At 53.9% G+C, this 22,584-nt stretch overlaps 6 protein-coding genes across 6 annotated transcripts; 4 read left to right on the top strand and 2 right to left on the bottom strand.

Moving 5' to 3' along the window:
* Positions 1 to 3,656: 3,656 nt before the first annotated feature.
* CPAR01_05565 (transmembrane amino acid transporter) lies at positions 3,657 to 5,085 on the top strand (the record flags this gene model as incomplete). Its single annotated transcript, XM_060489842.1, has 2 exons — positions 3,657 to 3,776; positions 3,829 to 5,085. 2 exons carry the CDS (start codon positions 3,657 to 3,659, stop codon positions 5,083 to 5,085), a joined length of 1,377 nt encoding a protein of 458 aa, XP_060351308.1.
* A 2,037-nt stretch (positions 5,086 to 7,122) lies between these two features.
* Positions 7,123 to 9,961, top strand: CPAR01_05564 (kelch domain-containing protein; the record flags this gene model as incomplete). The annotated part of the gene is made up of 4 exons (XM_060489841.1): positions 7,123 to 7,819; positions 7,868 to 7,945; positions 8,004 to 8,827; positions 8,882 to 9,961. The coding sequence occupies 4 exons, from the start codon at positions 7,123 to 7,125 to the stop codon at positions 9,959 to 9,961; spliced, it is 2,679 nt and encodes an 892-aa protein (XP_060351307.1).
* A 2,056-nt stretch (positions 9,962 to 12,017) lies between these two features.
* On the top strand, positions 12,018 to 13,338 carry CPAR01_05563 (uncharacterized protein; the record flags this gene model as incomplete). Its single annotated transcript, XM_060489840.1, has 3 exons — positions 12,018 to 12,246; positions 12,308 to 12,558; positions 12,625 to 13,338. 3 exons carry the CDS (start codon positions 12,018 to 12,020, stop codon positions 13,336 to 13,338), a joined length of 1,194 nt encoding a protein of 397 aa, XP_060351306.1.
* Positions 13,339 to 13,465: 127 nt separating this feature from the next.
* On the bottom strand, positions 13,466 to 14,798 carry CPAR01_05562 (2OG-Fe(II)oxygenase superfamily protein; the record flags this gene model as incomplete). The annotated part of the gene is made up of 4 exons (XM_060489839.1): positions 13,466 to 14,122; positions 14,214 to 14,357; positions 14,418 to 14,585; positions 14,637 to 14,798. The coding sequence occupies 4 exons, from the start codon at positions 14,796 to 14,798 to the stop codon at positions 13,466 to 13,468; spliced, it is 1,131 nt and encodes a 376-aa protein (XP_060351305.1).
* Positions 14,799 to 15,808: 1,010 nt separating this feature from the next.
* CPAR01_05561 (high-affinity nicotinic acid transporter) lies at positions 15,809 to 17,881 on the top strand (the record flags this gene model as incomplete). The annotated part of the gene is made up of 11 exons (XM_060489838.1): positions 15,809 to 16,150; positions 16,218 to 16,370; positions 16,430 to 16,481; positions 16,541 to 16,593; positions 16,650 to 16,716; positions 16,788 to 17,047; positions 17,114 to 17,265; positions 17,319 to 17,380; positions 17,445 to 17,503; positions 17,572 to 17,598; positions 17,663 to 17,881. The coding sequence occupies 11 exons, from the start codon at positions 15,809 to 15,811 to the stop codon at positions 17,879 to 17,881; spliced, it is 1,446 nt and encodes a 481-aa protein (XP_060351304.1).
* Positions 17,882 to 18,855: 974 nt separating this feature from the next.
* Positions 18,856 to 21,997, bottom strand: CPAR01_05560 (rnapii degradation factor def1; the record flags this gene model as incomplete). The annotated part of the gene is made up of 3 exons (XM_060489837.1): positions 18,856 to 20,141; positions 20,209 to 21,537; positions 21,697 to 21,997. 3 exons carry the CDS (start codon positions 21,995 to 21,997, stop codon positions 18,856 to 18,858), a joined length of 2,916 nt encoding a protein of 971 aa, XP_060351303.1.
* Between the last annotated feature and the right edge of the window lie 587 nt (positions 21,998 to 22,584).

The raw sequence follows: 22,584 nt of genomic DNA, 5'->3' as shown, positions 1-22,584 counted from the left end.
GGGGGGACTGACTACTCCTGTTATACTCTATCCTGCCTGAGAAAGTAAGATTTAAACTTTCTTCGCTCTTGGGACGAGCGTTGACATTCAACTGACTTATAAGCTTCGTATTAAGACCTGCGGCGGCGCACAGCTTGTCAAGCAAGGCAAAGCACGCACATCAGATTCTCCACCACTCCCGGACATCTCGGCATTGAGTCAAGTGGTCTGGTTTTGGACCTGACTTGGCGGCGGGAAGGAGGAACTACCGCAAGCTTTTCGAAAGTTCCTTGCAGCCTGCGCTTCGGGGTTGGGCACTTCGCGGTGACGTGCCATTCGAAAAGGAGACAATGCAATGTTGCGCGCCGATGAGCTAGACGACCTAGCTCCCCCGCACTGGAGAAATCGGCGTTCGCGACAGAATGTTTAGTTTCCCATGTCTTGGCCTGCTTGGCCATGAGGGGAAGAACATGCGGGATTCGCCCTAGTGCTACTACGTCGCGTTGGTTGGTTGGATCGTCCGATGGCATGTGAGTAAGAGTAACAGGAGCTGTTCGAAAATAAGCCCAAAAAATCTTCTAGTCTTTGCACGATGTGAGCTGTGTGGTTGTGTCCATTGGGCAGCACGTGGAGTCGTTCGATGGGTGGCACAAAATAGCTGCATGATGCGGTCATCTGGAGAGGGGGAAATGGCTGGCCACAAGACCTCTCAACGGTCGATCTTGTCTGTTCTCGAATGTCCAGCAGAAAGGGTCGTAAGCTTCCCCTAGTTTTAGGCTGGCATCTGTGGCCGACGACGTTGAAAAAAAGAGGATGCGGAAAAGGAGAAGCGGTGCGGATATTGTGTGACCATGCAAAGTTTGTAAACCCTGACCGGGCATTGCGCTTCTCCCACCTTAACCAAAAGATCCCATCCTGATGAGGCGCAGCTGCTAGATGAGAAGAAATCTGGAGCATCATGCTAGCTTAGTTCTTGGGACGAAGGAGTGATCGACAGGTCCTTTCGACTAGAAGAAACGCCAAAAGTCGTCCGGTTTTTGTCATGGCGAACTGTCACCGCTTGCCAGATCACAGGCGGTCAAAAGACCCTGTCCCCCTTCTCCTCATCTATCCATCTCGAACTGCTACTCTAAGTCATCGGACATCTGCACCTCAACAGGCACGACACCAGCCAAGATTCTTGTCTTTCCTCCACTTTCTCGCTGATGCGGGGAGCGGTAGATTCAGTGGGCATATCCGACTGGCTCTCCTTTCTCTCCTCGTCGCGGGAGGGGCTGAACCTTGTTTAATCCCCGGACCGTGCATGCGGGGATGGCTGCTCGAGATCGACGGCAAATGTCTTATTTTCCCACTTTCCCTCTATCGGTCTGGGCCCAGATGGCTTGGGACCTACCTCGACAGGAGAAACCATCCAGGTGACCTCTTTCTTTGCTTCAAGCGATCCAATGGTCTCATGGAAACTGGAACTGATCATCGCCATCGGCGGCGTACTTGTGGTTTACACGTGAGATGCATGTCTTGTGGTGTGTCTCGGGTGCCGGTGGAATACCCGGCATGACCGTTCTGCCCCTATGGTGAGCTTCAGTGAAAAGTCGACCGAGATGCATGATACTCGCAAACTCTCGCAAATGAAGTGATGGAACCATGCCCTTGCGCGATGCATCTTCACTCCATACATCGCTGCAACCTCACATCCCCGCACGTTTCTCAGCCGTCACTCAACCAGGAATTCATGTCATTTTTGACCGTCGATGGAGATGCAGTACGGATGAACACGTGTGGTCACGTTGAGAAGATTATTGAACACCAAATTGCAGCGATCACGCAAACAATTTTGATCCCAAAGCTCCACTGGTACAAATTCAACCTTGAGAGCAATCGCGATTTTCTACAGCTAGCAGTGACTTCCTTGTTGTGTTCGCGCAAGCTCCCATTATTTTTCAGCTCGAGACATTTATGTCGGTGTGATTGCCGTATCAGACTCAATCGTGGGCGATATATCTCTTGCCTGCGGCTTCAGTCGAGCCTACATCTCACGTCACATAGAGCAGAGGGATGTAAAATACCAACAAGAGGTTCTACACACAACCTCTTGGCGATGACCTAAAACTCCATGTACAGGCTGACTCGTGCGAGAGGTGACGGAAACCTGCAGCAAGTCCTGCGAACAGATGCAGCGTGCCTCAATTTCTCAATCTCGACTGGTCCGTCTGATCAGTGTGCTTCGTCTGAACACGTGTGGCTACCCGAAACGTGGATGCAAGATGCATAAGTCAATCCGCGATCTGAAAGTTTCGGATAACTAGGATGAGGACTTCACGAAACATCAAACACGATTCGAGCTCATGAGCCACCTTGTGGCCTTGAGGGGGACCAACTTGTCTCATAATGAAACTGTCACCAACTCTAAAGTCTCTTCCACTTGAACGATTTTGGTAGTCTAAACTAAGGAAATCATCGCCATGAATACTCCCTTCTACCAGGATCGTGACTTTGAAAGAATGCATGTAATGAGATGGCTTGACAGCCATCCGGGAATCTAAGGGTATTGGTGATCCGCAACAGCATCACGTCGACCCTCTACTACGAGAGATACCATCACATAAGGTAGGGTCTCACGGGTCTACATCCAAGTCTATCGACCGGCATTGGTCCTCGGGGGGGGGGGGGGTTAGCAGACGGATGAACGATGTGGTTGCTACCTTGGAATTTGCTGCCTGGTCTTCTAGAAATGTTCACAAAGCATTGCAGCATTACTTTGACTCAATAAGGGACCTAGCCTAGAGTTGGTCTCATACTAGGGGTTCTTAACCTATGCAGGAACGAAACACTGGCCAGTAAGAGTTGATGCTTTCAGATCTGCATCGTATCTGGCTTTGAAGAACATTCGGCTACGCCAATTGCCACGTGGGAACCAGCACAATTCTTGATTCCAGATTTAGAATCCCTTTGACTTGGGGTCAGGCACTCAAGATTTAGTTCACTTGATTGTGAAAGGCTCTCGTTGTCTTCTTCAGCGCTCGGCATGATATCGCGACCAATCTTATCTACTAACAGCTTGATGAAGGTGGGCAGGATTCACCAAATTCAATCAACTCTTCAGAATGTAAAGGGCGAGGCCAAATTTCAGCACTATTTCGAAGACGGAATCACCATAGCTTGCAACTGGTTATGTACCTACAATTACAACCTTTCAACACTCATGTACTGCTTTCTCAGCTGAAAACACAACGTTAATTCCTTTTATCGATCATCGACGAGATTTAGGAAGTAACTGCCCAAAGCTCGACGATCAACATGATTCGATTGACATCAAGTCCTTTGGTAGTGACGAAAAATGCTGCTTTCTGTGCCAATCACTATGGGTGAGAAAGAAAGTCCATGACGCGTGGGATATGGTTCCGAGATACGCGACCTTCTGTTATGGAACTAGGCCGATCTTCGCGGCCAGAACAACGGAGTGACATCGTAAGATAAGCAATGTGCATAAAAGCAACAATTTTGATAAGAGCTCACTCTATGCGGCTTATCTGCACAAGCGACACCTCGTATTACCCCGCGGTGTCATTGAAGCGCAACGGAGATCAACAAGCCATCGTTGAAGTACCGATACTGTGATTCCTACGAACACACTTTATTTTTATTGAAGACAGATTTGAATTGTATATCGTGTCAACATGAAACAATATCGGGATACATACGACAGGCGCGAGGGAGATATTGGACATTACAATGACACCAGCCGACCAGTGGTATACGACGACCTCGACCCTTTTGGCCATGAAGAAAATCATCAGGTTCGTGGAGTGATAAGATGGGCTCTTCATGTTCATCATGAAATTATATCAGACTGACCGCAAATTGCAGATCAAGTATAAAACAATGTCATGGAAGCTTGTCGCGGTGCTCATGATAGCCGAAATCGTGAGCAACGGCATGCTATCTCTGCCATCATCCTTGGCGGTCGTCGGCATAGTCCCTGGGGTGATTCTCATCGTCTTTCTCGGCATCTTTGCAACATACACGTCCTGGTTGCTAGTCCAGTTCAAGCTTCGGCATCCAGAAGTCCACTCCATGGGCGACGCAGGCCAGATCCTCTTCGGACGGCCCGGCCGAGAACTGCTCGCCTTCGGAACCGTCGTCTTCGCCGTCTTCGCGACAGGCGGACAGCTCCTGGCGGGCCAAATCGCGCTTGCGACACTGAGCGACAACAAGCTATGCCTGATGCTCTACACCGGTATCTTTGCCGTTCCGACTCTGCTCTTCAGCTTCCCGCGGACGATGGACCAGCTCTCCTGGCTCTGCATCCCTTCAGTACTCTCGATCCTCGTAGCCGGCATCGTGGGCATGATCGGGGCGGGCGTGCACCCGGCCCCGGGCCGACAAGTAGACGTGGCCGTACCCTCCGACTTTTATACGGCCTTCATCGCCATCACCAATCCCGTCTTCGCGTATGCTGGCCACTTCATGTTCTTCATCCTCATGTCGGAAATGCGGCGGCCGCAGGAGGCGATGAAGGCGGCGTACACCCTCCAGGGCTTCGCGACGACGTTTTACGCCGTCTTCGCGGTGGTGTGCTACGTCTATCTCGGCAGCGAGGTCGCTTCGCCGGCGTTCAGCAGCCTGGAGCCGAAGTGGGCCAAGGCGGCGTACGGGATCGCGATACCCAACTTCTTGCTTGCGGGCTCGCTGTACGCGCACACGGCGGCGAAGTTGATTTTTGTGCGGATTTTCAGGAAGAGTCATCACTTGCATAGTCATACGGCTGTCGGGTGGGGTACGTGGGCGGTTTTGGTAGTGCTCATGAACGGCGCGGCGTTTGTGCTTGCGGTGGGCGTTCCGATTTTCAACTACCTTATTGGTATCGCGGCAAGCTTGTTTGCGGCATGGTATACGTATGGTATCGCAGGTGCGTTTTGGCTGCATGATAACTATCACGACTATGATGGATGGAGGCAGTGGGCGCGCAAGTGGTTCCAAGCCATACTGGCGGCCCTGACATTCGCTGCTGGTGGCTTCATCTGTGTTGCTGGGACGTATGTCACTGTGAAGGGCATCGTTGAGGCATATGAGTCTGGTGCGGTTGGGGAGCCTTTCAGTTGTTAGACTTGGAGTTAGTAACGCACTAATGAGGAGCTGCGGTATCAAGGTATCGATAGGATGGGAAAGTGAATTTAATGGGGAATTCCTAAGTCTGCTCAACATTTCCGTATCCCCCAGTCGGTTTCTTGGATATCTCGACCCCTGTGATACTTCTGTCTCCAACTGTGAGGCTGATACCGTCGATCAGCAACATATTGAGGACACAAAGAATGTTACTTGTCCAGCAGTGACAAAAATAGAATTAATTATTGAATGAAAACAGCCATACATCTTGTGATTTGGCGGGAACCGTTAGGTGATCAGTATGCTGCGCTTGCCACAGCTGCAACCAGCATCTCTTGTAATAACTGTTCTCCATACCCGCCCGTCCTGCTCAGCCACTGAACGGCAAAGTTGGCCCGTTGATACGTTACTTGAACTGGAGTCTCTGGCAGCATGTGAAGCACAATAATACCTAGTGAGAGATGAACAAGCCAACAGAGTACGGATAGAATGAGAATATGAGCTGATGATGGAAGTACGTACTTGAGCCCGGGACGGAGAAAAGGGACAAGGATCTTCCTGAATGACGTCAAGCTCGGCGCTGGGGACCGCATTTGTTCCGGTCTCCGCTCCCTCCCGCTGCTCCTCCACATGTGGGCCTCCCGGACTTCTACCTCACCAAACTTTACCTCGAGATCGCTAAGCTCAATACCTAGTCTATGAAATCCTCTCTGAGGCATGGCTGCTTTCAAAGGTGTGTCGGTGTGTGGTGTGCCATCCGCTGATTGATTCTCATGAACTTCCATCGAATCAGACAAGACACGCGACACTCGCCAACCAGCAAATCATGCTCCAATCCAGGCCGGAAGCCGGCGTGCAGGGCTTCAATCCCCTGGCGTTTCACTGGTTCCTGTCTTGGAATCTCGATGGAACCGACTCTCAGTCCCCTTTCTGGATGCTAGAAGAGGGCGCCCAGCGTCGCATTCATACAGCGTCTAGGTCGCAAACATGGCCTGCCGATGATGACTGGTGAAGTCATCGCCGCCAACCGCACCCAAGTGGGCACCCAATCGCCGCCAGCGCGCCAACGCGGTTGGTTCCTGGATTGGATCCAGCACCGACTGGCGTGCCAAGCCCTTCCAAGTTTTGGCTCGCCTGCTTTCTCACGCTCTTCTCCCCGTTGAACTTGCGCCGGTGCTAGCCATGATCCGCCCCCCTCTTCGCTTGTCAAGACGGCTCTTACCACCACCGGGAGGCGAGGGGCATTTGATGGAAACGGTATGATAGTGTGGCGTTTTCGTTGATAGCTTCCTGTTGGTCCACGACCATCAGCACACAGACTGGAGCTACTGAGCAGCTCCACGCCTCATCACGGCCACACACAACCCTCCACCCTCTCTCTTGTCTCCCTCCTTTAGGCCCGGCAGCTGTCTGCTAATTAGCACCACTGCCATCGTTTGCAATGTTCCATCGACCGGTTGAATGTCAGAGGATGAAGGCTCCCCCCCGCGTTTTCGATTTCTTGGATTCAGGGCCAGGCCAAAAGTCGCCTCAGCCAGGGATCCAACTTCTAGACCGAGATGGGGTGCCACTCAGTCTAGTTTCTTCCCCTGGATTTTGATTCTGATGCTAATTCTTATTCTTGTTCTTGTTCTTGTCTAAACTTATTCCTCAATTCTCCTATCAATCCTCTCACGGGCTCGTTGTCACGTCACGTCATGAGCCAAGAGCTCCATATTCTCAAGCTCAAATCGTAGCCTTCACCCTCCAAAAGCTGTCGTTTCAGTCATCATCCATTGCCCCAATAATAATAATAATCCTCTATCTCTCCAATACCTCCATCACTCTGCCTGCGCAAGGACTGACTTCACAAGCCCTGCCATCCCGCTCCTGTGCTTGCGGGCGATGTGACAACCCCTACCACCCAACTGCAGGTGGCGACATCATAGTGTGCCTCGAACCATCCAACCGTCGTCCGCACATCAGAGCCTCCCCGTCACTATCTGGCATCCCTGACGGAACGGCCTTTGCCAGTTGCCACGCCTCTTTTCTCCCACGATGTCTTTCGTCAATCTCTCCCGTCCCCCTCTCGACCATCGGGCCCATAGCGATACCAACGTCCGGCCTAGATTCAATTCACACAACACTTCCGACCGTCTAAGAGAAGGTTCAGGGCTCCGACCCAAGGCGTATCCAATGGTCAGCAACATCAAAAAGGGCAGGAAATCGGTATTCAAGGAGGTGGGACTGGACGACGACTTTAGCGACGACTGCGGCTCGCCCGTTGTGGAGACTTTCCAACAGTCTTGTGGCCGACAGGAATCGATGTCTAGCGAGAAGGTATTCGGAGATGTACCTGGGCTGGAGGAAGCGAAACGAGACGGCACATCAAATGATGAGGAAGACGACGCAGAGGACGACGGAGATGGGGACAGCAGGCGTTCTGCGACGGAACAGCGCGAAGCAGCGAACGACTCTAGACAACAGAGCTCAAGTCAGGCTGTGAAGGTGTCTTGGTACAACAAGCTTTCTCAAGGTTATCGACGACCGAGGATCAAGACGGTCTCTAGCGCACCACCACCTACGATCTCAAGTCTGCAACGCATTGGCATGATTGCACTACTCATCGCGGTCATCATCCCGGCATTCAGCTATAACAATGGCCGCCAGAAGATTGAAAGTGGTGCAATCGCGGGTGTCGTGCGTCCACGAGCAACGACATCAACGGATGTCTGTCTAAGATGGGCACAGCAGGGTGAGTTTCGGAAAACGTAGCATGGGTAACTCTACTAACAGTGGTCAGCGGCTTTACTTAACGGCACTCTTTACATGTATGGAGGTCAATCCAAGACGGAGTCTTCGCAAACCGTCAACACCTGGAGTATGACTTGCGAACCCCGTAGCTGAGACTTGGAAATAAATCTGACAATTACTTACAGACAACGACTTTCTCACTCTCGACCTAACAAGATCATGGGATACGAAATCGCCCTCTCTCAAGGGCATGACGATACCTAGTGGGCCTCCAGCAGTCGCCAACGGTTACTTGTGGCACGACTACGACTATCTCTACCTCTACGGCGGCCAGTTTGCTGATAACGACGGCGCTGAAGGCACGTACGCCACCGTTGCTCCCATGTCGATCTGGCGATACTCTGCCAAGGACAACTCCTGGCTCGAGTTCAAAGACCCGCGCACGTCAACTGGCAACTATTCGACTGCCGCCAATACTCCCGTCCAACGTTCCGCCGAAGGCGCGGGCTTGTCGGTACCTGAGCTAGGTTTGAGTTGGTACTTTGGCGGACACCTTGACTGGCTGACCACCGAGGGTTGGTCGACCCAGACTCCGAGGGTGTATCTCAAGAGCCTGCTAGAGTTTACACACCCCGGATACCTGAACACTGGTGTTGACGCGCTTCGCGCTGCTGGCGCTGCCGATGGCGGAGTGTTTCGTAACGTGACTGAGGGCGGGCTGCAGGAAACGGATGCGTTCCCGGAACGAGCTGACGGTGTCTTGGTTTTTGTGCCCGGGTGGGGTGCGAGGGGAGTCTTGATCGGCATGGCGGGAGGATCCGACAAGACATTTGTCGACGACCTCGGCACCCTCGACGTCTACGATATCGCTACGTCTGAGTGGTATCATCAGAGGACGACAGGTGACCGGCCCTCCGTCCGCGTCAACCCATGTGCCGCTATTGCGAGCGCGCCAGATGCCTCAAGCTTCCAGATCTACTTCTTCGGCGGACAAAATCTGCAGCCTTTTGTAGGCCAACACTCGTTTTCTGGAAAACCAGAAATAGACTGACACATTATGCAGGGCAACCAGACACAGTACAATGACATGTACATCCTCTCCATCCCCGCCTTCGCCTGGATCAAAGTCGACGCAACTGACGGTGTCCCCGCCCCTCGCGCCGGCCACACCTGCACCATGCGCGACGGCCAAATCATCGTCGCCGGCGGTTACCTCGGCCCCGACGCTGGGTGTGAATCTCCCGGTGTCTTTGTCTTCGACGCGAGCAACCTCAAATGGAACACGGGCTTCAAAGCCGGAGCCCACGCAGCAGACTTCAGTTCCGAGAACTCCGTCCTGGCTGGGTCCTACGGCTACAAGGTCCCCGACAAAGTCCAGAGCGTCATCGGTGGCAGCTCCGAAGGCGGGGCTACCGCTACCACGCCTGCTGCCGGCCCAGCTACGGGCGGTCCGTTCAAGACGGGTACGCCGCCCGTGTTCACTGTGACGCAGGGTGGCGCGACAGCTACAGTCACAGGCGCAGGACCCACGAGCACATCCGCGGGACAGGCGCCGACTACCAAGGATAACGGAGGCGGGACGAGCCCCGGCCTCATCGCTGCAGGCGTTATCGCCGGTATCCTAGGCGCGTTGGCCTTGTATCTTGGTTTCTGCGCGTGGCTCTACCGACGCCAGGTCGCGGCGTACAAGCAGCATCTATCTCAGGTGAACCGGTACTCCGGCGCAAGCTCCATGCACTTCGGTGCGGCGGGCTTCTTTGGTGCTGGAAATCGTGATGAGGAGAGGAGAGAGCGCGGACACCGCCGAGACGCGAGCACCGTCAGCGACGAGTCCTTCTCATGGGTTGGCACCGGTGTTGAGCCGAAGTGGATGACGGACGATCCTACACCGGGCTCTGGATCTGGTGGCACGGCGAGTGGTAGCGGCGCTGGCAGCGGGTTCAAGAGGAAAAGTGAGGACGCGAGGACGTTTAAGAGCGGGCCGAGTGGGAACGATCCGCGCACGAGCTCCAGTCGACGCGACAATACGGACAATGAGAGTGTTTCCAGCACGGAGCAGTTGCTTGATGGGCAAGAGCCGAGTTTCTTCTCGGTTGTCATGGGGCCTAGGCGTGCTTTGCGGGTCGTCAACAGTACCGAGTAAGGTAATGAATAATACACGAACAATTTACGACCAGACTCTGGAGCGGGGGGTTAGGATAGGTAAAACACGAGATACACGAGGATACACGACCTTTTCTGTATATACACACACGATCAAGGGGAGAGGATCGAACCCTCAATCGCTCAAGCTAGATACCCTTCATACTATGTACACGCTTCTTTCATGCTAAACCTCTTACATTCAAAGACTTGGAAAACTTTAACATAACTCGTCTCCATCAAGGTAGCAAGGTATGTCCCTCGGCCGTCGGCCGTCGGCAGGCAGCGTCGTCTTCTTGACCGCCTCTCCCCAGAAACAAAACGCAACGATCGTCGTCCCATGTTTCTCAATTGACTTTTTCCGCGTCGTATGTCTTGGGTCTGTGGAACGTGCTTCTCCGCCACTTTTTGAATTGAGTTGATGGGGGGTTCAGAGCTAAAACGGATGCAGACTACAGAATGCCAGTGAACGCATGGCCCAATCTGAGACAAAAACAACGACCATTGGCGGAGAGGATTGCGATCGACCGAGACATTGTGAGCTGTTGAACAAGATTTCTCAATAGTATCGCAGAAATACACAGTAGCTTAGGTAGTACAGAGAGGGACGGGCCGGCTTGGTTGAGCTTCATGTCGTAACTCGTACCAAACAGCAGGATCGGGAGCCAGCTGATCGACTTTGTAAAAGTATCACTCTCTCCCACGGGCCTTGAGTCGTGTCTCTCCACAGATTGAACCACGGTACGGAGCAAATGAGGATGCATTCCGGATGTCTTCTAGCTCACGGCATAGCGGCATTCGGTCCTTTGACGCTTGTTTACTCGTCCATTCGGGGCCCTACAGGTGAGGGAATTAGCTAAGAGCTTGTGACTTCGAGATACTGAAGAAAACACCGTACAATAAAGTACACGGTCGAGATGTTGAATTCAAAGTTTGCGATGGAGCCCGCGCTAGACCCCAAAGCATCTTTGACAATGGAGAAAGCCTGTGGAGAGGGATGGGCAGTCCATTGACTCGTCGATTTCTCAATTTCTCAGTGGGCTCATTTCCCTATCAAACCTTGATCTTTGATGCTATTTCTGCCCACTGGTTTGCGTGATCAACAAATATTTTTTTTCTTGATTGTCTTTGGTTGAATCCACGGCCAGTCTGGACTTTCCTTCACCGGCGACGACTCTTCAGGTCAAGCTGCTCTTAACAGACCTGTCATATTTTCAATCTCTTGACTCGCAGCCACCTGAACACCTGACAAGGTCCTTATCGCGACATCGAAGGGCATGGCCGTTCCCCTTTAAAAGGTTACAACGACGTCCGTCACGTCATCGCGTATCCCCAGGGTCTTGACTCGACCCTGTTCCCTATTACAGCCAAATAAGCCCAGATAACCCTAAACAAAGCAACCCCCGGTAATACCGATGTGCCATAGGGATGAACTCTAAAGCGTAGCCCAGACTGCCCAGTCCCCATTATTCCCACCCGTCCACGGTCCACGGCGAGAGAGAAAGTCCCACTCTCGACCGACCGAGATCGATACGACTCTGTACCTCGAGCCTCGACGCGGGCATTCGGGTTCTCCTGCACGAACTACCACATTCGTCAAAGTCGACGATGCTTGATTGGGCAACATCGTCACGACTTCTCTACCGCGCAGTGCCCACACACACCACTCACTCTACTTGACGCTAATGTCGCGGGCCGGGCATCTCCCCCACACCAGACGGGCATGCCGGTGCGGTGTAAGGCGTGTGTCTCTCTCTGTCTCTTGGTTTTCGACGAGGATCGACAGCCGCTAGGCCTCATTCCAGTTGTCTCGCGAACATCGCATCATTCAGCTGCTGTGGCACGGAATTCACAATCATTCCCACCCCGCGAAGAAGCGGAGGTGGATGGGGTTCATGTTTGTTTATAATGAGCGGCGGGGAACCCTCTTCCTTCGTCAAAGCTCTCCTGATAGTCTCGTCACTACAGTTTTCGCTCGAACCCGCCGATAATACCAAAAAGCCTAGCTCTCGTTCATAGGCTTTCTCTCCCTCCACTTTCGTTCTGTTTAGCCCGCCATGAAGTTCACTCTCAGCTCCCTCGTGCTCTCAGCAGCATCGAGCCTCGTTGCGGCCCTGCCCATCAACGACACCCAGGTCTACGATGCCATCATCGTCGGCGGTGGCCCGTCTGGTCTCAGTGCCGCGAGCGCCCTCGGCCGTGTGCGTCGTAACACTCTCCTCATCGACTCTGGCGAGTACCGCAACGCACCTACCAGACACATGCACGATGTTCTCGGCTTCGATGGTGAGTGATTCTCGTTCAGATAGCTTCCATGTTCTTGTGGATGGTTTCTAATACAAAACAGGCGTCACTCCCGCATGGTACCGCTACGCCGCTCGCCAGCAAATCTCCCACTATGACACTGTCACCTTGACCAACGGCACCGTCACCAAGATCGGAGGCAGCGATGCCACCGGCTTCGTCGTCTCCGCCACCTACGCCGACAACTCCACCAAGTCGGTCCGCGCGCGCAAGATCATCTTGGCCACCGGTCTGCAAGACGACCTCCCCGAGACCCCGGGTCTGTGGGAGAACTGGGGCAAGGGCATCTACTGGGTACGTCACCACCAACATCCGTCCATCATCTCACACCAAACTTCGATTCTAACATGCTCATTCTAGTGCCCCTGGTGCGACGGCCACGAGCACGCAGACCAAGCCCTCGGCCTCCTCGCCTCAACCTTTGACGACCTCCCCTCCCTCGTCCGCGAGATCCTCACCCTCAACACGGACATCATCGCCTTCGCAAACGGCACCGACACCCCCGCCGCCCGCGCCGAGACGGAGGCCAAGAACCCCAAGTTCCAGGAGTACCTCGACCTCCACAACGTCACCATCGACAACCGCACCATCACGGCCATCACCCGTCTCAAGGACGGCGGCAACCCGCCCCACGACCCCTCCCTCCCCACCGCTCCCGAGGAGGATCTCTTCTCCGTCAGCTTCACCGAGGGCGAGCCCGTCGAGCGCGCTGCATTCTTCCTGAGCTACCCCGACGAGCAGCGCAGCACCATCGGCGCCGAGGCCGGCGTGCAGCTCTGGGGTGGTCGTCTGGCTGCTGATGTGAGCAAGGGGTACGCGACCAACGTGGCCGGCATCTACGCCATTGGCGATGCCAACTCGGATAACAGCACCAACGTCCCCCATGCTCTGTATACGGGCAAGAGGACTGCCGTCTTCCTGCACGTCAAGCTCGCAAAGGAGGACCAGGCCAAGGAGACTGGCGTCAATGTCACTGCTCTGAGGAGAGAGTTGGACCTCGAGGAGCGTTCCATCTGGGACGTTGCGAACGGTCAGCCTACCGACATCCTGTATGCCGGCGAGTACGACCAGTAGATAATTGATGTGGAACATACATCTCCCCAAAAGCATTTTGATTTTTTCGCGATAGCGATGCCAAAGATACCTGAATAGACATTGTACAATTTTTCGACTTCATTCACATACTCTGTCTCATATGTGTTCACTCCGCCTCATCTTCAATCTCAAGATTGCCGACCCGAAACTTCTTGCCCTTCATGTCCGCATAATCATTGTGATCGTGATAATCCTTCACCCGTTCCCTGACATATTGCAGCCCTCTCACCGGCGCCGCCTCCTCCGCATTCTCACCAATCAGCCCAAGCCTCTTCAACAGCGGCGACGGCGCAGGCTTAATATCAACATCATCACCAGGCCTCACAAAGTAAAACAGACCCTGCCGAAACAAATGAGCCTGGTCCTCAGGCGGCCTCACAACGCGATGCGTCGTCGACTTCAAGTATCCCGCGGACCAGAAATCAAGCGTGTCGCCGACGTTGCAGACGATGCCACCGTCCACAGGGGGGACATAGCGCCACTCGCCCGCGCCATTGGGATTTGACGAAGAAGAGGTCTTAATCTGGAGGCCCGCGACGTCCTGGCTCCAGAGGAGGGTCAGGGAGCCAAAGTCGGTGTGAGCGCGCGACCAGGTGTTGCCGACTTTGAGGTCGTCGGCGAGGGGACGAGGGTGGTAGCCCATGTAGCGGAGGTGGTCTTCGCTCGGGGAGGCGTAAGCGTGGCGGGAGGAGAAGTAATCTTCTGGGAGTTCGAGGATGATGGAGAAGAGAGTGAAGACTTTGCTTGCTAGGTCGAGAGAGCGCTATTGGTGTGTCAGACTTGCGCGAGTGAGACTCGGAGAACGAGAAGCCAGTTTGGTAATCAAACAGAAGCCTGTGTAGATGTATACGCACTCTTGAGAAGTCTTCAATTTCTTGTCTGAACGGCTCGAAGAACGGATGGAATGGCTCATCTTTGTACTTTGGGATGAATTTGGCGATGTTAACCGACTCGACATTGTTGAGCACATCCGTTCCTTGCATCTTCTTATCATGCGCCTGATGCAATATGAGCCACTCTTCTTAAATAATCACATCCTCAAACACTGCTAGACTTACCGATCTATATCCAAAGTAGTTCCCCTTGGAGAAGTCGCACGTGTTACCCGGCCTGGCCTTATCCTCGGCATCGAGGTTGAAGAAACCTTGGCCAATGTCATACTGGCGCTGCACTTCCTCGGGTGTGAAGCCTGTGTTGATGAGACTAAAGAAGCCAGTTTCGTGTACCTAATAGACTTGTCAGATCTCTGAGAGATTGCAAGCCTCGAATGTCCTTACAGCTTGTCGAAGTTCTTCAGCTAGCTGCTTCTTCCCGCCTGGCTGGTCAAACTTGCTAATGTCAATCACAGCGATATCTGCCCAGGGCAATTCGTGTTTTGTCTTTGCCGGCCGCTGCCATTTTGGCAGGGAGACTGGCTCCGAAAATATGGCTGAAGGCATCTTGATTGATGAATCTCGAATTGAGGCGGCTTCTGGTTCCAGTACGCAGGCTGGAAGTCAATTCGTGTGAGGTCATAATTGTCTTTCCATAAATACCCCTCCATCCGATGTCGAGCCGTTTATGTCTTGTCCCCCGCGCGCCCCGCGCCACTCCCGTTGTGCCGTGTCGGAGTGAGATCGCCGGAATTCGAGCACGCCATCTCGACCGGGATGACGAGCCGCATCCTGATGTTGGTACTGACAGCATGTGTCCAATCACCTTGTCAGTTGTTCTTCTCTAAGCGTAACTGCCGCTGTAGTGTGTCGCTATCTTCGGTATCTTTCCGAGGCTTTTCTTTCCCATCGTCTTGTATGATTGACAGATAAACATCGAAACATGTTTCCCTTTTACCTCGGGGACGTCAGGTCTCGATGATCATGTAGCGTGCGTAGAATCGCGATTGTCTCGAGCCGAGGTCTGGAAATTTCGTCTCCCTCTTATATGCCTGTCAATGCCAATAAGATTATCTTTGGGGAGTCAAATCTTGCTCGATGTTGGGAGGGAATGCAAGCAATATTGTTGTTCTCTTCGGGGTGTTAGCCAGGTCACTGCAACGACGGTCTCCGTAACTTAAGTCCACCTGAACGTGTGAAATGTGACGTTGTAAAGACAAATCCAGGCACCTCGTCCCGCCAGATGCTGAAGGATCCGAGCAGAACAAGACAATGGCCAATGAGAATGCCCTCAGTCATCAATTGCAGGACGTTACATGGGCAAACTTGCTGTGCACATGGCCCCGCAGTAAGGCGTGCTTCGTGCAGACATATCTTGGGCTCTGTATCTGCCGTAATCGGCATCAAGTTGAATCAAAGATTGCGAGATGTGAAAGACCAACCATCTAAGATACTCAAATTGGAGACTTCACCTAATTAATACCTTCATGTCGCATCTGAAGCCATATCTCCTCCCTATGAGCTGTGCTCGATCACCTTCGTAGACGCGAGCCCCCGCGGTGAACCTCAAATCGAGCATGGGAACCCAGCAGAGCCCCGAGAGCAGGACTCTCTCTCCCTCTGAAGAAAAGCCTCTTCTCAAAACAGCTCATCGCAAAGTCGATAAGAGGCTCCTGCTATGGTACTCCTTCGTCTACCTCATCATGCGAATCCACGTCAGCAACATCAGCAACGCAGCCATCATCAACCTAGAACAAGGCACCGGTATCAGGAAGCAGCTCGGCAATCTCTCCAGTTCAGAGTGGGCGTGGGCGCTGAGCATCTTTTATTATCCGTACATGTTCTTCGAGCCTCTGGCCACGCTCGCCTTGAAGAGGTTTTCACCTTCGGTGTGGATGAGCCGGATTATGATTACTTGGGTAAGTATGTTGGGATGCCTGTTGAGCTCTGTGCAGTGGCTGTTTGGTTCGCTAACTGTGATGAAAGGGTATCATATCAATGTGCCAGGGCGCGACTCAGAATTATGCTGGTATTCTGGCCTGTCGGTTCTTCTTGGGGCTTGCTGAGGCCGGGTTTTACCCTGGTGTTTTGTACCATATCAGTTTCTGGTATCCGACTCATAGACTTCCGCTAAGGATTGTAAGTTCAGAAGCTCTGGCTGAGTGAATGGGAAGACGCAAAAACTCATGCTTTTCTAGGGCTTCTTTTACGCTTGCGGGATGTTTTCTGGGACTATCAGCGGTCTTCTAGGTGAGTAGTGGAGGACTGGATGTACTCAACTGCTACAAATCGCTGAGACTGATTTATAGCGTACGCGATTTCTTTCATGAATGGCGTCGGGGGTTTGTCGGGTTGGAGATGGGTATGTCACCTTATCCCTGAACGCCACGGTGGGTGTCATTGACTGACATAACGAAGCTCTTCATTCTTGAAGGAATTCCCGCCGTCTTTTGCGGCATCTACACATTCTTCTTTCTACCAAACTGTGAGTACTATATCATTCCGAGCTACGTCTCGGCTTGTTATCAAGGTATACTCACGTGAAACGAACTTTAGACCCCGAGACCGTCAACTTTCTTACAGACTCGGAAAGAGAGGCCATCTTATCTGATCTCCCAGAGCAAGCACCGACCATGAAGTCCAAAACCATCAACCTCCAGCAAGTCAAAGATCTCTTTAGCGATCCGACATTCATCCCATTCTTGATGATTTGGATTACCCATGGCATCGGCGGATGGGGAATATCCTTCGTCCTGCCGACTGTCATTTATGAACTAGGTATCTCGAACACTGCTATTTCACAAGTGATGACCATGGTAAGTAATAACGTCGTCATAATCGTACCCGAAGCCAATGTTGAAGAAGCACTAATCCTATGATAGCCCCCGTTTACGCTGGTCTTCGTCATCCTGTTAACGCTGGCCTTCTTCGTACACACGAAACGACTTAGCCCCTGGGTTGCTGGTCTGGGACTGGAAGCGGCCCAGATCGTCTGTTATGTGCTTCTCATCACAGTCAAGCATCCCATCGCCAAGTAAAGACCTGCGTTACCCCTACTCAATGATGGCAGGGCTGACTTCATGCCAGGTACATCTTCGTCATGATCGCAACGGCTGCATCTCAAAGCTTCTTCGCCCTAATTTGGCCAGGTACGGATTGCCTATCATTCACCCACAAATTTCCATTGCATCAGCTAATCAACTCATTGAACAGAACGTATTAGAGCCGCAAAAGGGACAACAAGCGCAGGCCTCGCCATCGGCGTGACCAATGTAAGCAAGCCAACCTCGCACTCACCAGACGTCACAATGATCAATGTTGACTCACAATCAACTTCCAGGCAGCTTGTCAGCTCATGGGCATCGTGGTAAGTACAACCCTCATTGATACCTCGCTCCTTGCTCCTGTCTTCTAACGAAGCTTTGAAACAGGGTCCCCAAATATACCAGTCGAGATTCGGCCCTACGTACCGCGTGAGCTACTCCTGCTCCATCGGTCTCCTCTGCGGAACGCTATTGGCTGTGTCTGCAGCTTGGTTCTTCGTGGTTAGGCAAGACCGGAAGGAGACAGGGAGAGGACGCGAGGCAGCAGTGGGGGACTCGGAGGATAGCGGCCATACGCGAGTGGACGTCATTGAAGGCAAGGTCTGAATATTAGTAGTTGGAGCCTAAAGACGTAATTAAGATCAGTAGCCTCCTATTCATGGCTTCGTTATATCTGGCATCGAGACTGGTCGGTTTTTTGCCTTTGAGACTCTGCAGGCTTCCTAAGACAGGTAGTAAAATACAGAAACACAAGGTTGCATGTAGGGGAAATCAGTAGCATAATACCCAATCAACGATGCTTCCCATAAGTACCATCCAACCAACACCTATCAACAGGCTGAGAAGACGAGATGAGTAACAACTGAAGACTGTCGATCCCGCGATATTCAAGGCCAAGGGAAGTGACAGCAGGGTCATGGTGCAAATACCGGACGAGGCACAAGGGACATCTCCAGACTGTATCTAAGAGGCTAGCCGAATGTGGCTGAAAGGAAGAGCATCTTACACATCACGCAATCAGTTGGAAGCAGTATCTTGCAAGACAGAAATGTCATATGCCATGTGTCTTCATTGGCTATCGTGCTCCCTTTCCAAGGAGTTCAATCTCAGTATTTGGCCCTCCATCGGGCAACGACCAACGACCAACCCTCCCACCGGATCCGTTCCATCTGTCATTTCAATCGAATTTTCAAGGCCGCATACCACCACGCCACCGGCTATCATTCTTAGAAAAGCCTGATGAGACCTTCCCATCGCGAAAAAGAAAACAAAAAACACAGTTCCGTTGCGGCCGGTGACCATCCGAAAGTGTTTCCCCTCCCTGATTCTTTTTTTGTTGATAGATCGTACACGCTCGAAGACCATACACTTGGGTAATGAGTAGAGAGAAGAAAGTTTTCCCGTAGAAAGAGACCGCATGAATTATCCTTGCCACCTGCAGCTTATAACCATCTGCAGGCCCAAAGAGAGAGAGAGAGAGAGTCTTGTAAACAGTTAAGGACGTGTTCGGGGGCACCGAGGCCTTAGCCACCTCTCATTCCACCGTAATGACGTGTGTGAGATGGCCGACGACTACCTTCCTAGTGGTAGTTTCCGCCCCAACCGCCGCGCTGCTGTTGCTGGCCGCCGCTACCGTAGTATCCACTGCCGTAAGCGCCCTGCTGGCCGTAGGATCCGAACGGAGCGCTGCCGTGCTGACCGCCGGAAGCGCCTCCCATGCCGTAGGCACTGTTTCCGTGCAGGTTGTGGCCCTGGAGATGGCTGGGGTAACCGCCGTAGCCACCCATCTGAGAGGCGGACTGGGGCGGGGGGAGACCAGTCTGGCCCGAAGGAGTGTTCGTGGCCGAGCCGGGGCGAGCGCCGCCGAGAGAAGGCGAGGGACCGGCACCGGGCTTGCTCTCACCGAAAGGCTTCAAATCATCGTTGGCAGAAGCAGCGTTCGACTGGGCGGTGCTATTAAATCCTTGTCCAGCAGGGCTCTGGAACGAAGAGGAGCCACGGCCAAAGGTGTCCTGAACACCGCCGAAGCCACTGCTGGCCAGGCCGGGCTGGTTGCCAGACTGGGCGGAACCAGCACGGCCTCCAAAGTCACCTCCAAGTCCTGAGCTCAGACCGCTATCGGCACGGTGCAGAGATGACTGGCCGAAGCCAGCAGCAGGGGAAGAGGCGTGGTCGTAGGGGCCCTGAGGCGACATGCCGTATCCGGGGTGGCCGCCATATCCCTTGTTGCCGCCGTATGGAGCACCGCCATATCCTCCCTGCTGACCGTAGTGGTTTCCGTAGCCCATGTAGCTCGAGTAGTAAGCGTTATTGTAGTAGGGGTGGTTATTGTAGGGGTAGCTTTGTTGGCCGTGAGACTGAGGCTGCGAGGCCTGGCTGGCGGCCTGCTGGCTCTGGGCGGTGGGGTTCGGAGTACTGTGTCCGCTGTTCTGGGCGTCGTTCGTGACACCCCCGTAACGAGACTGGTTTTGCAGACCGCCGCTCTGGGGGTACTGGCTTAAGTTATCAGCCTGCGAAGCATTGTAACCACCGAAAGATCTCTGCTGGGAAGACAGGTTGTCCTGGTGACCCTGAGCTCCCTGCTGGCCATAGGGCTGGCTGTAGTAGTTGTAAGGGGGACGGTTTTGTTGGTCCGCCGTGTAGTAGGAGGAGTAGTCGCTGGGAGCAGAGCTGAAGGCTCCGCCGGGTTGCTGGCTCGGTTGCGATTGCTGGTTGGAGAAGCTGTCGAACTGGGTCTGCGAGGCAGCGGGGTTATTGGACTGAGTGAAAGGATCGATCGACTTTTGGGGGAAGGACGAGGGCTCCTGGGGGCCAGCCTGGCCGAAGCGGGAGTAAGGCTGGGCGGCAGCAGCGGCAGGTTGAGGGACTAGAACAGTTGTCAGTATTTGTGAACAGGTATGAATACGTGACTCTGGCATGGAGGGGGGACATACCCTGAGCGGCGGGAGCCTGGGGAGCAGCGCTTGCGGGTCCTGAGAAGGGTGTATTAGCAAAGTCGGTGACATTGCTAGTTGAAGCAAGTGTACCGGTAGGAGTGGCAGCAGCAGGAGGAGGCAGGCCAGGAGCAGGCTTCTGAGTACCGATGGCTTCAGGAACAGGAGCCTGCTGAGGAGCGGGAGGAAGAGAGGTTCGGGGGTGAGCGACGGGGGAATCAGCGGGAGGCTGAGTCCGGGTCTCGGGCTCTTCGCGATCACCGTCAATGTCATCATCCTCGTTCAAGCTGAAAGCACCGAACTGGACAGCAGCGCGGTCAACCTCACGATTACCAGGCATGCGGACGGCCTCCTCCTGATCAAGAACGCGACGTTGGTAGCTTGGGGTGCGGGATCCTCTCTCGGTGGTGGCCTTGATGGCGGAGGCGGCAAAGCCGCTGTTAGTAGTGGGAACAGCAGGGCGGATGGGCTGGTGCTGCTGCTGGGAGGCAGACAGAGGTGTCGCGGTGGCGCTGGCGGCGTTGTGGCGAGGATCCCAGGAATCGGCGGCGGTGCTTGCGACGGTAGCAGTCGCGGGAGGATGCGATTCGTCGACTACCTGTTCAAGATTCGTCTCAGTAAGTTGGTCCTTGGAAGGCGGCAAAACCACTTCAGGTTCGATGACGGTTGGTACTTCTGCAGGAGCTGATTCTTCATGGGCGGGTTCCACAGGGAGTTCGACGGGGGCAGCAGGCTCAGGCTGTGCCTCGGGTTCGGGCTCAGGTTCGGGCGTAGGTTCGACGGCAGGGACGGCAGGAGGGAGAGGTTCGATGGGTTCGGCGGGCTTGGGCGCGGGCTCCTCCTTGGGCGGCTTCGGGGCAACCTTGGGCACGGTGGATTGACGGAGCATGCTAGCCCACGTCTTGGGAGCGGCAGCGGCAGGCTTGGGTGCGTCGGTGGAACCGGCGGCGGCCGCAGGAGTAGGAGCGGGAGCTGCAGGCTTCTCGGTCGTCTCCTTGGGGGCCCAGGGGTCTTCGGCGGGTGCGTCCTTAACGTCCAGCTTCGGGGTATCCCATGCGTTCGACTCCTCGGTAGGAACAGAAAGCGGCTGAGCATTCTCCTTGTTATGGCGAGAGCCATTAGTAGCTACTGTGTTTGAGGCCCTGCCCCGGCCACCGCGACCTCCTCTCTCAGCAGTTCTTCCGCGACCGCGACCAGCCTCAGAGACGTTGCGTCCGCCACGAGTGGGTCTAGCGTTGGATGAGTCGATGTTCGAGGCTGCGGTCGTGGAGTCCTTGGCCTTGGAGCGGGGAGCCTTCTTCGTGACTTCACCCCATTGGGAGATGGTGCCTAGAAGCAAGAATCTTTGGTTAGCTGAGAGCACGCAAGCGATGTAGTTAAGCAGCGGTTGAGGGGAGAGAGGGCGGGAAATTGATGGATTGTTGATTCGTCGCGCGAGAGAGAGTTTGGCTGGCAGCCTGACGAGGCAGGAGCCGTGCGCTCACATACCTTCAGCAATGCGGGTGACGGTGAGGTTCTCATCACCATCCGTCTCTTGAAGAGCATAGAGAATATCCTGCTCAGACCAATCGGGGAAGAGCTCCTTGATGAGGGGCGCCTTGGATCCGTACTGTTTCTTCAGCTCGCCGAGCTCGCCTTGGTCCTCAAACGCATCATCGGCGTTGGAGTCAAACTTGTCGCCATTGGGTCTGCCTGAGGTGCGACCACCCCGACTGGCGAAACCACCTCTTCCACCGCGTGCAGAGCCTCTGCCGCGCGAGGCGGCAGGCCGAGTCTGTACCTCAGACATTGCTGGGTTTCTTTGTATGAGGGGAGGGGTTTTCCACGATGGGAAAATTGGAGGGAATCAATTATTCACTGTCCCGTATCGACACGACAGCTTTGGTGGGGGTTTCTTCAGTTGCGTAACTCTTGCCGGTGAAGAGGAAGAAAAAAAGAGGTAGGAAAAGAAAAGCGTGCCGCAAGGTGGGAGAGACGACGTCGTCGTGATCGTGGCTGACGAGACGAGACAAGTGAGGTTTGGGTGGTGGTGGATGTTGGTGGGAGAAAGACGAGGTGTGGATGGTGGATGGATGTGGAATGTTTGTGCAGAGGCAGACGCAATTGCACTGGGGCACTGGGGGAAAAGTTCAAAGGGAGGTTTTTTGCCCAGGCGCCCAGCAGAGCAGCACACAACCTGGAAGCGCAGGAGCAGCCGACCTTTAGGCAAGGTACCTGCTCAGGTACCTGAGGTACGTAGGTAGCGAGTGTGTGGCAGCTGGGGTCCCGTCAGATTCGCTGTGGCAGCTGGTCCAGTCACAGTTGGCAGCAGCAGCAAAGCCCAGTTGGAGCACGGTCGCTGTAGGGTAAGATACCTTACTAGCTTAGGTAACCCCG

Source organism: Colletotrichum paranaense (genome assembly GCF_030867605.1).
Source record: "Colletotrichum paranaense strain IMI 384185 chromosome Unknown Scaffold_4.1, whole genome shotgun sequence".
NCBI lineage: Eukaryota > Fungi > Ascomycota > Sordariomycetes > Glomerellales > Glomerellaceae > Colletotrichum > Colletotrichum paranaense.
This window is presented reverse-complemented; position numbering and strand designations above follow the sequence as displayed.